This window comes from Rhamphochromis sp. 'chilingali' (assembly GCF_963969265.1).
Source record: "Rhamphochromis sp. 'chilingali' genome assembly, chromosome: 15".
NCBI lineage: Eukaryota > Metazoa > Chordata > Actinopteri > Cichliformes > Cichlidae > Rhamphochromis > Rhamphochromis sp. 'chilingali'.
In genome coordinates, this window is record NC_137942.1 from 15751403 (window position 1) to 15768709 (window position 17307).

The 17307-nt window shown below is 41.5% G+C and overlaps 1 protein-coding gene across 3 annotated transcripts in view; it reads left to right on the top strand.

Annotated features, from left to right (window-relative positions):
* sun1b (Sad1 and UNC84 domain containing 1b) overlaps positions 1–15777 on the top strand; it is a 28775-nt gene extending 12998 nt beyond the window's left edge. For all 3 annotated transcript variants that reach the window (XM_080904499.1, XM_080904498.1, XM_080904497.1), the window contains 21 exons: positions 3432–3638; positions 4412–4656; positions 5795–6067; positions 6198–6332; positions 6768–6896; positions 7556–7639; positions 8319–8429; positions 8578–8697; positions 8800–8893; positions 9621–9679; positions 10160–10350; positions 10486–10761; positions 10858–10950; positions 11316–11407; positions 11511–11655; positions 11768–12082; positions 12230–12314; positions 13358–13473; positions 13579–13746; positions 13840–13932; positions 14042–15777. In XM_080904499.1, the coding sequence (XP_080760625.1) occupies positions 3505–3638; positions 4412–4656; positions 5795–6067; positions 6198–6332; positions 6768–6896; positions 7556–7639; positions 8319–8429; positions 8578–8697; positions 8800–8893; positions 9621–9679; positions 10160–10350; positions 10486–10761; positions 10858–10950; positions 11316–11407; positions 11511–11655; positions 11768–12082; positions 12230–12314; positions 13358–13473; positions 13579–13746; positions 13840–13932; positions 14042–14158 (3075 nt within the window). In that variant the 5' untranslated portion in view covers positions 3432–3504 and the 3' untranslated portion in view covers positions 14159–15777. The remainder of the gene's footprint in view (positions 1–3431; positions 3639–4411; positions 4657–5794; positions 6068–6197; positions 6333–6767; positions 6897–7555; positions 7640–8318; positions 8430–8577; positions 8698–8799; positions 8894–9620; positions 9680–10159; positions 10351–10485; positions 10762–10857; positions 10951–11315; positions 11408–11510; positions 11656–11767; positions 12083–12229; positions 12315–13357; positions 13474–13578; positions 13747–13839; positions 13933–14041) is intronic.
* Positions 15778–17307: the final 1530 nt, after the last annotated feature.

The following is a 17307-nucleotide window of genomic DNA, read 5'->3' on the forward strand; positions in this document are numbered from 1 at the left end:
CTTGGTGTCAACAAAGTGTCTCCTTTTGTATTTTGTATGATGAGATTTCATACTTTTGCATACACTACGCAAAGCAGGCTTCATGTGGGAGGCTATTTAGAGATGGGAAACAAATTCTAGCACTGGGGGTGTAGACTCACCTGTGGTGATGTCACAGGAGTAACTTTTTTTCTGTTGGTGTGGCGGGATCATATATCACTGGATAGATGAAGATGAAACCAGAAGTGACAATTTCCTGAGTTATTTTGGCAGCTTCTGCGATTTCTGCACTGTCATAAAAGAAAAGAAAAACCCTAAAAAAACAATTGGTTTTCTGTTTCAGTTGATTATTTTATTAAGTGGGATCAGTGGAGACCTGTCTTTCGTCCCATGGACGAATGCTTCCTGTATGAGCTGTAAGTTCCTTGCACTGATCATGCATAGTAAACAGACTCACCCAGCTACATTTACACCCGGATGAATGAATGTCATGACATAAAATATATATTTTGTGATTTTTACTTGATTGAAGGCTGAGCTTTAGTAATCTATAACAAATATAAACGGCTCGACTGCATAACAAATGTCCAAAGTAACAACAAGGCAAACTTAAGCTGGTTAAATGTAGATTCCAGTCTGATCAGATTGGATGTGCAGTTGTGCGCTGTAAGAAAGTTTGGCTGCGCCCACTGAGTGTGGGAAGATAAAGCTTTAGTCTTATGTAAGGAGAGATTCCAGGAAGCTGAATGTCAGGATGGAAGTGTCTTCTCTCTGTAATGTACTGCATGGCTCTTCATCTTTGTCTTCTTTGCTGTGTCCATCTCTATTTTTGTCACCGATGTGGGCCGTGGAAGCCGCCTGGGAGAGAGCGGCACATTAATGAATTTGGATACCCGATGAAACGAATCGCTTGTTTTTAAACTTTTTTTAAATTTGCTAAAGGAGGGGGTGGTAACCAGCTCTGTTTGGAGGTAAAAGCTTTGTTTTTATAAAAACCCAAATGGTGTTTGTTCTGTTAAAATATGCCCACATGGGGTTTCCAGGTAGAACAGAAGGTTATTAGGAAGCTTCTACCTGGCTGTAGGCTATGCAGACAGTTTCCTCGTGCACACACCCTGATCTGCCCTGTAACACTTGCTTCCACACCCCACAGAAACGTTACTAATCAAACCTGAATCATTATGCTTTGGTATGAAAAACACACTTCTGTGTGTGCGTGAGTTCTTGTATAAATAGGAATGAAGTTGTGTTTTGATAAGAATGTAACCTGGAAGCAACAGTTATTACATTTTATCCACTCCATGTTGCAGCTGTTGAAGTGTGGCATTCAGACATTCTCGCTGTGAACCGGAATCACTGGATTAACTCCTTTCGGTCATTTTTGGATCACTTTAAAAAAGAGAATTGTCAGAGTTTGGGACTCGCAGTTGATTTGGAAAGGCAAATGCTCGACTGCCACGCAGCTGTTTCCCAATATTTAAATTTAAAATTTGAATAAGATAAAAAGAGGTGCAGGTGTGATGGAAAACTGATTGTTATTTTGATATTTAGCCTGCCTGTGTTACGGTACGCACTATTTTCTCAGGCCTTTGTTTAGACAGTGTCCAGCAGAGTCCTTATAGTCTCTACTGAAGCTCTGTTGGGTCTGTTGTTTGGTCATTTTCACAGCACAGATGCTTATTCAGGGATATCAGTGCTGTAGGCATAAGTGGACAATGATTTGAGACAAAAATGTTTCCAACTTTTGATTCTAGTTTGGATTTTACTCAAATTTTACTCTTGCCTCCTACTAATTAGTGCACTAATGACAGTGCTCATTATAGCATTTTAAAACCTATTTTGCTTTGAAAGATTTGTAACATTTTTTTTACTTTTTGGTGTTTTACAGAAACCTCTCCTTGCTACCAATCCTGTGTATATGCTTTGCATTAGAAGATAGGTTAATTTCAGATCAGCAGGATACTGCCCCGGTGGTCATGTGTTCAAAGAAGGGCCAGTTGGATCAGCAGGCGAGAGGCAGAGTGAGGACAAAAGCACTTAATTGGCTCTCAGTGGGAGTGTGTAATCCTCTGGGTTTTAGAGACCGAGGGAGGGACACAGAGCAACCTGCATAAGATATAAACGTGCACAAATGCATGCACATACTGCTGGCTTGGTCAGTCTCCTCTGAAATCATATGCCGCGTGTGCTCTGCAAGAGATATGGACAGGCCATAAAACTCGTGTTTACACATTTACAGAGTTTCCTTGTTGAAGTGTAACAGGAAGTTTATTCCCCGTCCTCCATTGAGAGGCTCAGTCCAGAGCTCCACCCTCCCCACTTGTGGACAGACTTTACAGATCGTGCTGTAATCAAATATTTAATTGATTATTTCATCAATTAAAGGAGGAATAAAATGCTTTTGTCTCATTAATCAGCAATAATAAATATTTAAAAGAGACGCCTTTTGAATACTGTACATTCTGTCAAAAAAAACCTTTCATTTCATATGTGTGTCATATTAAAATTTGATTTTTTTAGAAGGAAACATTTTCTTAAATGCCTAAACAAATATTTTATGTTAATGCAAATTTTAAAAATATTGTTATTAAAGCCTTGAAATGAGTCCAGTCCAGTACACCAGCGCTTCTTTAGATGTAGCAAAAACTTTGCACTGAGGGTTTTGTTATAATCGAGTTCCTTGATGAGTCATTCAGACCCTACAGTCATGTTTGTGGTGCTTGTAAAGCATTAGTGCCTCTACTATTACAGAGAAAGATGGAACAGTTGTACTTTAAGGTATTTTCTTTTCGCACCAGCCCAGAGGCATTAGCAAGTTCCATAGTGTTCCAGTGTAGTCTGCCGTTGTTTGAATGTTGTCCTGGCTTAGTGCCTACTCTTCCAGGTGGGTGTGGCCCCGTGAGTCACAGCGAAGCACGGCAAACAACATTCATAGTGTGTTCTGACTTTCAGTTGGTTTTACAGGGAGGGGAGTAAGAGTCTCGTGTTTAGCCTTCTCGCATACTTTGGATGTTTACTGGGTTTGTTTGTCTAATTTTACTTTCAGAGACACTCTGTGCCTGTTCTTATATTTCTCTCTCCGTGGTGAGTGAGTCACTTCCTGTCAGGAGCTCTGCCAGTTGCAGGGAACAAAAGCATCACAGCTCTGTAAAAAGGACTGGGTTTGTTTTTTGTTTTTTTAAAAAGTGTCTCTAAGTTGACTAACTGAGGGACAGACATGAGTAAAAAGGCAGGATATCCCCATTCAGTATTGATTTGAAGCATAAAGGCACTCTCGAGGCTTGTTTGTCTCCAAAAGGATTCCCATGCAGTGGATAAAAGAAACGCCCTCTTTGTAATTAACTGTCATGCAGTGCCTTCTTTCACAGAACAGTTTTGTTTTCCTTCCCAATTTTCTAACATTCCCGCTCTTTCTGTTCTTCCTGCTTTTCTCTGTCCGCTCTCACTCTCAGCTCCAGCTATTCAACAGCAGCGTTAGAGTTTGAGAAAGAGCACCAGATAGCTCCTGTGTACGAGTCGCCCAGGATGTCACGACGGAGCCTGCGTCTCCAGACCAGTGCCAGTCACTATGGAAACGAGAACCTGGCTGATTACTCCCAGAACCACCACAGCAGCAGCAGCAGCAGCAGCAGCTACACCAGCACCAGGAGAGAGACACGGTGAGACCAGCAATGGGCACTTTTCCTCTTTGACTCTAACATTTAACTTACCAAAGAGTAAAAGAAGAATTTTAATAATAATAATAATGATAATAATGGATTGCATTTATATAGCGCTTTTCGGGACCCCTCAAAGCACTTTACAATACCACTATTCATTCACTCTCACATTCACACACTGGTGAAGGCAGCTACAGTTGTAGCCACAGCTGCCCTGAGGGCAGACTGACAGAGGCGAGGCTGCCATATCGTGCCATCTGCCCCTCTGGCCAACACCAGTAGGCGGTAGGTGAAGTGTCTTGTCCAAGGACACAACGACCGAGACTGTCCGAGCTGGGGCTCGAACCGGCAACCTTCCGATTACAAGACGAACACACAACTCTTGAGCGTGGCGATCGTGGCTTTATTTATGTTGTTTATTTACGTTTGGTCATTCTGAATACCAACACAGACTGATTTGTGTCTCATGGCTTAGCTTCAGAATAGTCTGCCACTCCATCTACATTAAGCTGATTCTGTGGACTTTTCTTATCATGTAATTTTTATTATCTGTATTTAATTTGTTTTCTAATGCAGTTTTGTATTGCTGTTTGCTGTGTTTTAATTTTCTATTGTATGTCTCTTGTGATTATTGCTGGGTATTTATAGTAGTTGTTCTGCAGCACTTTTTGACTGCATGTCTGTAAAAAGAAACCACAGCTCAGTTGCGGGTTTTCTTTATTCCCACGCAATTACCAAACTCACAGCTCTGTTTCCCCTCTCTGCTAACACAGGACGCTGCGGAGCAGAAAGCAACAGTCCAGTTCCAACTCCCTGTCTTTATCCCTGAGCCAGGCCGCCACACCAAGGAAAACCCTCGCCTTCTCAGCTGCTAGTACCCCCATTAACAGCAGCAGCAGCTTGCAGCAAAGCAGCACAGCGTCTGATGCTGCTCAGATCACAGCCATCGTGGAGCAGCCACATCTGAGGCAACGCACTGTCACTACCACAACAACAACTTATGTGGATGGACACTGGGGTAAGTTGGAATAAATAGCTACATAACAATAAAGACTCAATCGCGAAAGAGAATACTTCTGAAAAATCTCCTTTAATTAAGCATTTTAATTTGATTCCACAGGGCAGAATATACAACTGAACTTCCTCTCTGAAAAAATAAAATGACAGATGTTTTTTTTTTTTTTAGTTCCTAAAGACTCTATCAAAAAGAATTTAAGGCTTATCTTGGGTAACTGCTCTTTGTTGACCCTATATTAGATAATCTTGCATACCCAGAATAATTGCTCAGGAGTGGAGATACGACAGGATGAAGTGAAACTGCTGAGTTGGTTGAGAAAATGAGGCGGAGTAATGGTAAAGCAAAATGTTCAGTCAAGTAAAAGATATGTTATTACAACACAAATGAGAATATATAAAACAAATATTTATGTTTGGGTAATTGCAGGGTTTTTTGTTTGTTTGTTTTATTAATTTTTTTACTTAATTCAGACATTTGAGTATCAGTTTTATTTTTGAATGTGAACATGTTTACATGCTCCACGTGGGCACCTGAGATCCCCTGAAACTCCCTCAAAAGCAGCTGCACACAGATCTGTGGATGGTATCGTTTCAAATTTCATTTTTCTATAAAAACGTCTCTCACAGAGTGAGGCACATTTCTAACTTCCTTTCTATCGTTCAGCGAGCTAAAGCATCCAGATGGAGGCCGCTTACTGTGCGAGAGAATAACAGGAGACATTCTGTTGCTTCTAACTTTCTCTCTGACTGATCATTTCCACTCAGACATCTGACGTAAAATCACTTTCAGACATTATCATTAATGCTCGCGGAAGCTTCAGATATTCACTGTTGACTATCACTGAGTCTGAGGGGCCCAAAAGCCTGTAATCTGGAGAGACCTGTTTTTATTTTAAGAGGACCAAAAAATGTATCTTAACAGCAGTGTACTCCAGCACACTTACTGCAGATTTATGCAATCTTGCAAGAGAGAGTAAAAGATCTTAATCCTTATTCTGCTACAGTAGGTTTTTAATGTTGCTGTGTGCAGTCAACTACTTTAACACCAGAAAAAGAATATGTAGCTTGTGGTTTAATGGTTTCCTTTGTGTTTTTTAATGAATGATTCATAAACATGTGAACACGCTCTCCTCCTGCAGGGCAGACTCCCAGCCACAGTTTATCAAGTGTCAACGGCGATGCCAGTACGTCAAAGTCCCACGCCGCGCTCTCCAATGGCTACATTTGCAGAGACTGCTCTGTACACTCTCAGAAGACGGACTCCTTTGTCACACAGTCCGCATCGTCATTATTATCGTCATCATCGTCGTCAACATTTCAAGCTGCCGAACCTTCCACCGATGCCCTCTCGTCAACATCATCACCTTTCACCAGTATTTACAGCAGAGACAGGAGTCGAAGGAACAAGACGGGTGAGAAATGTCATACTTAAATACAGCCATTGTTTTTATTTCTTGGATAACTGAGCTGGGAGGTTAAATGCATGTTTTCACTAAGTTGTGAAATGATGAGAATGTAATCAGTAGTGGTGTTTCTCTACAGGTGTCCTGGCTTCCATGTCTAACACGTGTATACGCTACAGCAAACAAGCCTTGGCCCCCATAGTGTCCTTAGTCACTGTGCTCTTCAACAGTGTGGTCTGGCTGGGTTCAAGGGCCAAGAGCCAAACAGGAAAAGGTACACAAAAAGAGACATTCTTTTGTTCTTCATTCTTTTCCCGTCATTTCCACATTTTCCTCTCTCATCGTTTGTCCCAACTTCCTGAGCCGCTCAGAGTGAGACTCTTGGTGATCTTGAGAGAGAACTGACTCCAGGAGCTTTTAGAGATGTGTGCAGCTAATTTGAAACCTCGTGATTTCTACCTCACCAGCCCTGTCACCATCACTCTGTCTCACTCTCTTTGTGTTTCATGTGTAACCTTATTACCTTTTCCTCTTGCTGGACTCTTTCCATAGCTTCCTGTTTTGTTTTTATCCAAGTGCATCTTTGGGGAAACTCCTCTATCATTAATGTCACTTCTTCCTCGTCTTATCACCAATATTTATCTGTAGCTTTTTGTTGAGTGTGTGCATTTTTGACTAACACTAAGAATGCGGACCGGTGTGTCACCAGGTGCCTTGACATCGTTTTCGGACTCGGTGAGACAAGCGACGTCCTCAAGTTTATCCCAACTGTGGCTATTAAAGCAGACCACTCTCCACAGGATGATGGGCCACGGGGCTAATGGATATGAAGGACAAGGTACCCACTGTTACTACTAAGGGCAAAGGTTAAAGGTCGCAGCTCCTGACATCTTCACCTGCTCTTGTGTTAATAAACTTTCCTGTTATAATTTCTTTTTTATCACTTCCTTCCTTCTTCAGCTCTTACTGTTTTGTTTGTTTAAGGAGAAAGGCGCCTCAAATGGAGATTTTTTTTGACGTTCAAGAATCTCTTCCTCATGTGTTTATGTCTCAACCTTCACTTTCACACTTTTGGCTTCTGTTTCTGAAGGAGGAAGTAAACTAAACACAAAATTAAAATCAAAACAACCATCGCCTGATTGTCAAGTGTCGAGTATGTGGCTGGTCAAGCAGAACTAACAAGGCTCTTTGACTCCAGCCACTTTATCAATGTGCAATCAAAAGTTTTAATTAGCAAAAAAAATTTATTTCCAACTCTGCTGCTGATTTAAGCTGTTTTTTTTCACAGCTGCAGAACTTTATCAACTGTGACCTTTTCACTACATGTGTTTTCTCCTCACTCTTCTATCTACTGCTCTTCATTTCCTTCACGAGGACTCCTCATCGTCACATTAGTGGCGTGCATTTTGCCATCCTCACACTCCGCCTTCCTTTTCATCATAACTTTCTCACACAACTGATAATATTGCTAATACATGCCCTGTGTGTATATTGCAGCTCACTCGAGCTACTGTGGAAGCATGAATGTGAAGGATCTGGTTACTGAAGATGCGTCACATCTTAATCTCAATGGCTCCCTGTGTAAGCAGGCACTCACACACACTCACACACATGCATGTGCTCATTTTCTCACACGTAGCATGATTGACAGAGTTAATGATATGCGTGACCTGTGTCTAGATCAGCGAGCAAAGGTTGTGTGAACTGATTTAGCTGGTCTGAAGCCCGTTGACCGACGTGACCTGCAGATGTTTCTTTGTCTTAAATGTGTGCCTCAGACTAATGTCGAGCCATCAGTTTACACAAAAACGTCACACGACTGACCATGGTCCAAGAAATAAAGCAAATTAATGGTTGAAAAGCATCTTGTTTTAGACTAGTAATAGGTGAAGTAGCTGCTGGATTTCACAATGGTCTTTAAAATTAAGAATAAAAGAAACAAATATGACAAATACCATTTTCAGTTGTTCTTCTGAGTCTGAATAAATTCTTAAATAATTAGAGACGACCTTTATGTCAGGAAACGCAGCTTTGCATGGTGCAGCATCTCATGCATTGCAGAGTTATATAGAATATGCATGCTCATGGCTTTTTAAAAAATTATAATATAATTTGTTTTTCATTTTCTTTATTTTAATTTGCTTTGCTTTGATAATTTGCCCGACTGCGTTTCTTTTTTTTTTTTTGTATGATTTCATTCACACATGCTTTTTTTCTGTTCATTCTGCGTGCCTGCTGTCCATCATTTGGGCTTACACAGGTGATGACTGTAAAGGGAAGCAGGTCTCTGAGACACACACCGTCCTCCTCAAACAGTCGTCTAGGTCCCGCCGACTGGCGGGGGCACTGTGGAGCGTCCTAGTTTATGCAGGTTAACCAGCACTTCTCTTATTGTTGATCACACCGTATACATTTACAGGAACATGTATGTTTTGATCATTCAGTTGCAGCTCGATCAGTTTATTGCTTTAGCTGAGTTTAGTGAATTAAACATTTCCCTCTTTTACCCTGTTTTGCAGGTCACTGCCTCCTCCAGCCAGGTTACTGTGTGATGAGAGCAGGCAAAGCTTTAGGTTCAGGTGTAGGGACGGCAGCACAAAGGGTGCTCTCACTGTTCTGGATGCTCCTGGCGGCTCCAGGTCAGTAGCTCTTGTTTTTATTTCATCTTTTTAGAAATGTTCATTCTCTACTTCTTTCTTGCCCTCTCATTCTGTGTGTTTTGTATTTTTCTTTCTCAACAGTGAAGGCAGGCAAAGGACTTCTGTGGTTTCTTGCAACAGGATGGTACCAGCTGGTGTCTCTCATGTCTCTGCTCAACGTCTTCTTTCTAACCCGGTAAGAGTCGTCCTTCCTCAGCTGTCTTTCAGAATCTCGCAAGGAATAGAACAGAGTTTAACATTTAATCTGTTGAACAGCTTTCAAAATACTAAAATATCTACATTTGATTTTTCTAAGATAAAACTGTGCAATAATATAATGGGATGGATTTCTGCATTTTAGCTGCTAAAGGTGAACTTATTTTCATCAGGAGGTAGTAGACGCCAAACACGGTGTTAAAAGAGAGTGAACACTGGACTTTCATCATGCAGCCAGAAACAAGACACCAGATAAATGCTAATGATGCCCTGTAACTGCTGTGTACACAGTTTGGTCAAACAAAGAGCTGTCAGGCTCAACTGAGAATCATTATAGTGAGTACGATCAGGTCTGACCTCCACTAGCAATTAAGTATGTGACAGCTTTATCCTAGGCTTTCCTCAGCAGTGCAGATACACGTTGCATATCTAATTGAAAGTGCTGGAAGTTCTGTTAACAAACTCTATGAACTCTCTAAAGCCAAGTTAGGTTATTATGTTGTTATTTTCACTCCCATCGAGTGACCACAGCTCATAATCTTCAAGCAGTAGTGACTGCACTGAGTAAGACATTTGCAGTTCTCATAAAGCCACATTTCCTGAGCTGTGAGAACATATTGAGTTATTACCTGGGGATTTTGCATTCATGCCACATGTCCTCCTGTCAGTTGTGCGTTGCTCTGATGTATGTATGTTCTGTGTTTCAGATGCCTTCCCAAACTCTGGAAGCTCCTGTTGTTGCTTTTGCCCCTTTTGCTTCTCCTTGGTGAGTGCCTTATCAAATATCTAACCTATTTAGCGAGCACATATAGAAAAAGTGATCGTGTGGCGGTAGATGTTATAACCAGCACGCATCCCCAGAGTGTGGGACAAATCAAGTAGCAGATTCAGGTCAGCCTTTTCAGGGCTGTGCTGTGGTTGAGCTCTGCTCACACAAACTCTACTCACATAACGGTACTTGCTGAAATACTCCTTAGTGTACATGGCTTAGCCCTTACATTGTCATCACGATGGGCTTGCTTACTGCTGCTTCTGTAAATGAGGGAAGGAAATATTTAGACACTGTAGTCTTGCAGCTTCACTTATAAATGTGAATATTCAAATATCTCATGCCTTGTATTATACACATGACCCACAATTTGGACTATTTTGTATCCACAATGTTGATATGTTGACTCTGTAGGGTTTAGGCTCATATCAGTGTGTTGAATAAGATTTAACAGTGTTATCTGTGATTTGTGTGCAGCTTTGTGGTTGTGGGGTCCGTCCACTGCTGCCCTGTTTGCCTACCTGCCAGCCATAAACCTAACAGAGTGGCGTCCTGCGTCACCCTTCACCTTCTTGTCAAACTTGGTACCAGTTCCTGCTTCTGTACCTGGCCCTGCACCAGAGGCTCCCATGGAGCAGACCCCAGCCACCCCAGTCTCACAAGTATCGGTAAGGGAGAATGAATATAAATATATATATATATATATATATATATATATATATATATATATATATATATACACATGTCACTACAACATGATTATAATCACTGATTGATGTTCATTGATTTATTTCCCTCCTCAGCCAGTCCTTCCCCCTGTGGCAGTCTCCAGTGTGGACATGGAGCGTCTTGAACGCGTCGAGCGTCAGCTAGCCCTGCTTTGGGAGCGAGTCCAGCAGGGTAACCAGAAGCAGGAGCAGCGCCATGATAACATTTTGGGTCTCTACAGCACCCTGAGGGAGCAGCTCCATACGCAGACTGACAGGGACAGCCTAGGACTGTGGGTGGCCTCCTTGCTGGACCAGAGAATCGGTGTGCTGCGAGGAGAGCTGGAGCAGGAGAACACACAGAGAGCGCAGGTAGGTGGATGACACAGTGCCAAAAACGCAAGTTAGTGCTGAAAGCTCAAGAACAGAGTTACAAGAGTTACATTTTTTCATTTTATTTTTTTGCAGGGTGCAGAGCTGCAAAAACAACAGCAAGAGAGTCAGGCAGCACGACTGGCTGATTTAGAGTTACTGCTCAAAGCTCTGTCTGCCAAGACTGAGGTATGTACTGCAGGTTTGCTGCTTTGCCACTGAGAACTTATAAAAGAGCATTAAACACTAAGTGCCAAACAGTTAAAATACTATAATATTTGTATAGTGTTGGAAAAATGGGTTAGACAGCCAAGCTGGTAAGAATGCAGCCCTGGTGTTAAGTCTGTATAAAGGGAACAGTGGTGCAACGTGAAATATTTAAACTTGCACTTTCTCACTGTGAAAGCCAACAGGACAAAATCACATGTCCTCCTTGAAAAAATAGTATCCAGTATGTATCTTGTCACTTGCAGTTTTTTAAATATGCTAACCGAATCCTCCTGTTTTTATATTTTCTTCACTGCTTCCATAACTGTTTTATATGTGTGCGGCAGGAGGTGCAGCAGAAGCAGCAGCAGTATGAACATGAGAAGAAGAAAAGAGAGAAAGAAGCTGTCACTTCAGCTGCAGACACGGCTCCTGTGAGGTACAAGAAAAAAAAGGAGAATAAATAAACCTTACAGTCCACTTTTTTCCCTTTATTTTGTTGTTTGTGCTGTTTACATTTTGAGTTTCTGTCTCCCGATCAGTGTGGGCGTGAAGCAGGAGGACCATGACGCTCTGCTAACAGAAGTACAGAGACTTGAGGTAGAGCTGAGTAAAATCAGACAGGACCTGCAGGGCGTTGCAGGATGCAAGGGCAGGTGTGAGCAGCTGGACACGCTGCAAGACACTGTAAGTCAAATATTGACTTTTGTTTGGCTTTGTAAGACAATAATAGCTTAGCCTGCTTGTTCTGTGAATCCTCTTGTATGAGTTTTTAAAATTGTCCCCGTCCCGCTCCCAGATATCAGCCCAGGTGTCCTCTCAGCTGCGTAAGGAGTTGCAGGCTCTGTTCTTTGGTGTTGGTGCTTCCGGAGAGGAGCAGGGCAAGGTGCCCGAGTCTCTGATCCACTGGCTGTCCCAGCGCTACGTGAGCACGCCTGACCTGCAGGCTTCTCTGGCCTCACTGGAGCTTAGCATCCTGAGAAACATATCCCAGCAGCTGGAGGTCAGCAGGACCCAGACGGTGGTTGAGGCTGAGTCCAAAGCCAAGAGCATTGTTCAGACAGTAACCGGAACTGTCCGGCACGCTTCTGCTGCCGAGGGACTGACAGAAGAGGTAATGTGTGCACACTTACCATCAGCATCATCAGTTGCATTTACATAATCCTAGTTGAGCTCAGTCTTGAAGACTGTTACTTTGCAATGTTTTTTTTGTTTTGTTTTTTTAGGCTCACATGTCATTTTTATCTCTGCTTCTTATTAGCAAGTGAAGCTGATTGTGCAGAATGCTCTGAAGCTCTACTCCCAGGATCGGACAGGCCAGGTGGACTATGCCCTGGAGTCTGGAGGTAAGGAGGAGGAAATCTTTCCATCCTTTACACAAGTCAGTAGCTAAGCCAGTGCGGCTTATCAGGCTGGTTATTACATAACTCACGTCTGTGCAGTAATGTATCAACAAACTGATGTTTGGTACATGACTACTCTTATAAAAACTTTAGGTTGCAAGGTAAAGTACACTGTAAAATCTGAATGCTGCATAAATCACATTAAATTCAATTGCTACACGTCTCTTATGCAATACGAGTGCAGGCATTAGCAAGCTCAAGGACACCAGGGTATTAATGCCAAAATCTCCATTGTGAAATGTGCCACTAAGCAGAGTGTTGACCTATATGGGCCGGTGACTTCAGCGTGTGTGTGCACTGAAACATTGTAACACTTTCATAGAAGAAAAATGCACAATATTTAATTGTAATGCTCTAGTTGCATAGAAGTAATGGCGATCAGTAAAAGCAGTCCTGGTGTTGTGTTGATGTTCTAACTGTTAAAAGCGGTATCGCCAAGACTGAGTCGCAGTCCTCAACTTTAACTATAGGGCTCACACACTGTGCAAAGATTTAAAGTTCACGTAACATCAGTGGTTGGAGAGTTCCCCCGGGCAACTAGTTTGCAGAGAGCATCACAGTTTGCTGGTGATTGCTGCAATAAATTCATCCTGTTGTCTCGCCACACATTGCCTCCTTAATGTGCATGACTGGCATCTCGTTTTGTTTTTTTTACCCAGGATTGCAACATGCCAGTATATTAGGTTGGGATCAGTTCCATAAATGAGCTCAGACATGTCTGAAATAATTGTTACCGCTACCACTAGTTTGCCTTAAAGCAAAGTAGCAAGACATTTTTTTAAAAGTAAAATTTTCATTGCAATAAGCTCCACGCTGTCTGAAAACTGTTAGGAACTGACAGCAAGGTTTGGAAAGGTTTAGGTTTTTCACAGCACTGTGTATGGTGTATTTTAATATTAATGATTTTTTTTGTGGACTTGAGAACGAAAACTTCCGGTTTAGTATAATTTCTGATTGTGTGTCTGTGTGTGTGTGTGTGTGTTAAGGTGGCAGCATCCTCAGTACCCGCTGCTCTGAGACCTATGAAACCAAGACGGCCCTCATGAGTCTGTTTGGCCTGCCACTCTGGTACTTCTCCCAGTCTCCACGTGTTGTCATTCAGGTGAGCCTCGCCATGAGCTGAATAAAGTTGCGTTGCACCAAATATAACCAGTAAATAGATAGAATCTGCTGATCTAAAAGCCAGTCTCTCTCACTCCTCCACTAGCCTGATGTGTATCCTGGAAACTGCTGGGCGTTTAAAGGCTCTCAGGGCTATCTGGTGATCCGGCTGTCCCTGAGGATCCTGCCCACATCCTTTGCTGTGGAGCACATCCCCAAGACCCTCTCCCCAACTGGAAACATCACCAGCGCCCCACGCAACTTCACCGTCTTTGTAAGAAACACACCAACGAAAACCATGTAATGAGACACCTTCTACTCTAAAGCAAACATCCCAGGTGATCACAGGCTGCTTGTTTGTGTTCAGGGTCTAGATGATGAGTACCAAGAAGAGGGAAAGCTGCTGGGACACTACACATACCAGGACGATGGGGAGTCACTGCAGATCTTCCCGGTTATGGTAACTTTAGAGGCACTTCTTAACATGATTAGAAATGTAAAAATAGTAATAATAATCACCTCAATGTTTGTCAGCAGTTCCTGAAATCTTCCACTTTTTTTCCCCTCAGGAGGAGAATGACAAGACGTTCCAGATAATCGAAGTGAGGGTGTTGTCCAACTGGGGTCACCCCGAATACACCTGCCTGTACCGCTTCAGAGTCCACGGAGAACCTAGACCTCACTGAACCAACCACCACCACAACCATACTCACTTATATATGATGCACCACCCCATCTGTACATAGCTCTCACTGACTTAAACCCGTAAAACTGAAGGGACTCTGCAGGAAGTTTGTGGATGTTTTTGTATGAAAAGCAAAGAAGATGTGGATTGTTTAAAGCATTGTGCTCAGACCGAGTCATGAACGTAGTTTTTTGCGTAATTTTGAAAGAATCACAGGAAAGTTTGGATGAAGACTGTTAAAGATTGGGAGAATTTGAACCACAGAAGAAGCTAAGTCCCACTGCTACCCTTTTCAAGGCCTCTTGCACTGAATCAGCCCCCACCCCTGAGGGCACCAAGGCTCGCGGGAGCCAACAAACCCACCAGTCCCTCCTCAACACCTTCGACAAGAAGGTGGATGCTTGACATAAGGAGGGGGGCGGGGTTACAGACTCATCTCCACCAATTCTTCACACACTGTATCTGTCTGATTTTTCTTCTTATCTCTGTTTAACTTTTATTTTTTAATGTTTCACATCAGAGTACTATTTTCAGGATGAAGACCACTGCACCTTTGCCTGAGATGATATCCAGGCATGTCACTTCAATTTGTTGTCATGTCTCCACAGTGACTCCTACAGAACTGTTTTGGGCAGTCTGCAGGTCTGCACTCGACGCGTTATATCCACTACATTCTAATCTTGGCTTCATGCTTCCATATAGCCATAACTAAGACTTTTATTTTGGAACTGAACATGCTGCCTATGGATAAGCGCTGAATGTTTTCTGAAGCGGCGGCTTTGATGCAAGTTTCCTTTAACTACACAGCAACATTATAAAACCACTGACCTGAGCTCTATGTGACTAAAGTATTAGGAGGATACTCACTATACGTCTCATTATGTAGAGACTCGTAGTTTTTACACCATGAAATTACCAATGTTGAACTACTCCTGTCAATAATTTCGCTTTTTCTGTTCTGCTTCTATCAAGAAGAGGTTCACTGTCTCCCTCTAGCTCAGTTAATCGTCCTCCTCACATGAGCTCCCACTATTCTGAAAACCCTGAAGGAATGTAATCTGTATATTTTATTGTTGATAGCTGATCCTTTATAATATCTCCTTTTATCAGTGTTGCTTTATAAAAAACCAACATCCTGTCATTATAATTGTACTACTATTATTTCTTCTGTTACTCGTGGTGTTTTACTTCTTTGATTTGATTTTTGGGGGTGTTCATTTTAGAGGGTGCTCTGCAAGAACTTGTTAGACAAATGTTTGTGGCACGGGTCTTCACAATTTCTTTAAAATTAAGGGTTCTCTCATCAATTTTGGTTCAAAATACAGGAAAGTCTAAATTGTTATGTGTAAAAAGGAAAAAAAAAAAGACTTTTGTTCACAATCTTATTTATTAACAAGTCAATTAGTGGCTGCAAGGTAAGACTTCCTGCAATGTATATTTTGTTAAAAGCTGTTCAGTGCATTTTGGAACCATCTTAGTTCTTTTGTTTGTTTGTTTGTTTTGTTTTTTTAAAGATAAATGGCTATTTTTGTTCAGTCATGAGATGACTTAACTGCTTTGGATTATATTCCAATAAAGACTTTAATTTTGAAGAAATAAATACATCATGGCTAAAAATTACTATGATGAGCTCTAACTTTTCCTCGTTTATATTCACAGCGGAAACGGTTAAGTGAATATGTTGTTGTTTGTTTGATCTTTTACATCATCATTTAGCAGGAGCATCTACAAGCAAAAATCTGAGGATCAACAGGCCTGAGTAATTCTGAGTTAACCAAAAATAATATGCATGTGTTTTACCTTAATACTTTTGAGGCATATATAATCACGTACAAAAGTCTTTACTGCTCATCTCTTCATATTTTAAGAGGAAAATTAGAAATGCATGAAATGCAAAAATAGAGTATGAGGCAAAAACGGAGTTTGCACAGTTCTAATGAGCTTGAACGTCAATATTTGGTATGACCACCTGATCTCTCTGAGCCAAGGTTTCTTGTAATTTTGTTTAATCAGTCTTCAGGAATAATTCTCCAGGCTTCTTTAAGGACATTCAAAGCTTTTCTTTGGATGTTGGCTGCCTTTTGTTCTGTTATCTATTGACATGATCCCACACTGCTTCAATAATGTTGACCTCTGGGCTCTGGGGAGGCCAATCCATGACTGATAGTGTTTCATTGTGTGTCTTTGTTTTTTTTGGGGTTTTTTTGTCCATCCAAGTACGCTTGTACTGCATTGGCAGTGTGTTCTGGATCATTGTCATGCTGAAAAATGAAGCTGCTGCCAAGTTTTTTCCAGATGGTATTGCATTGTAGATCAAAATCGGATTGTACTTTTCTGCATTCATAATTCCATCAGTTTTGACAAGATCTTCAACATCATTGGCTGAAACTGACCCCAAATACTATCTGTATTTTACAGATAGAAAGTTTTGGCCAGTTGCTCTTTGGGAGTCACCTTGCTGGTGCAAAAATGCTAAGCTGTGTTATCTTTGGCATTTTTTTAGAATCAACTGTAGGCACAGCTCTGGTTCATCCCTGGAGTTAGGGTTGTGAATGAATCATAGGTCTGTGTTTAGTGAAAAAGCAGCCAGTGTCTAAAGAAAAGCTTTGAAAGACTTTCTGATAACCTGTACAAGAAAGCCTGTCTCCTTGGAAGCAAGATTTATAGAAATGAGTGGTCTCTCAAAACTTGCATAGTACTTTATTATTCAAAAACAGTCTTCTTCTTTTTTTTTACGCACGTTGACTCCTTTATTATTGTTAGGAAACAAACTAAAAAAACACGGCATACTCTTTAGTGACTGCCATTATTCAGTGTGTCTTTGCTGAACTATTTCTTTCTGAGTCTCGCAGTATTGTTAGGTAAATACGCCTTTATAGGATTATTTCTCCTTAACTCCTATCATTAATCTAAGAGTTATATGATCGATACATGTATGCAGTTATCTGCTGCCCTCCAGTGGTTACATGGAAACTAGAAGTCATTTTCCTAATTTTGCAACAGCTGAAAGTTTAAAACAAAGATATGAGAACCACAAAAGCAGCAGTAGCATTTTAGGGCCAACCCCCCTCCCCGACTCGGTTTATTTTCTATGCATTGCATCGTTTCAGTATATTTTCGCTGTGTCGGACTTGTTTACACCGGAAGTCA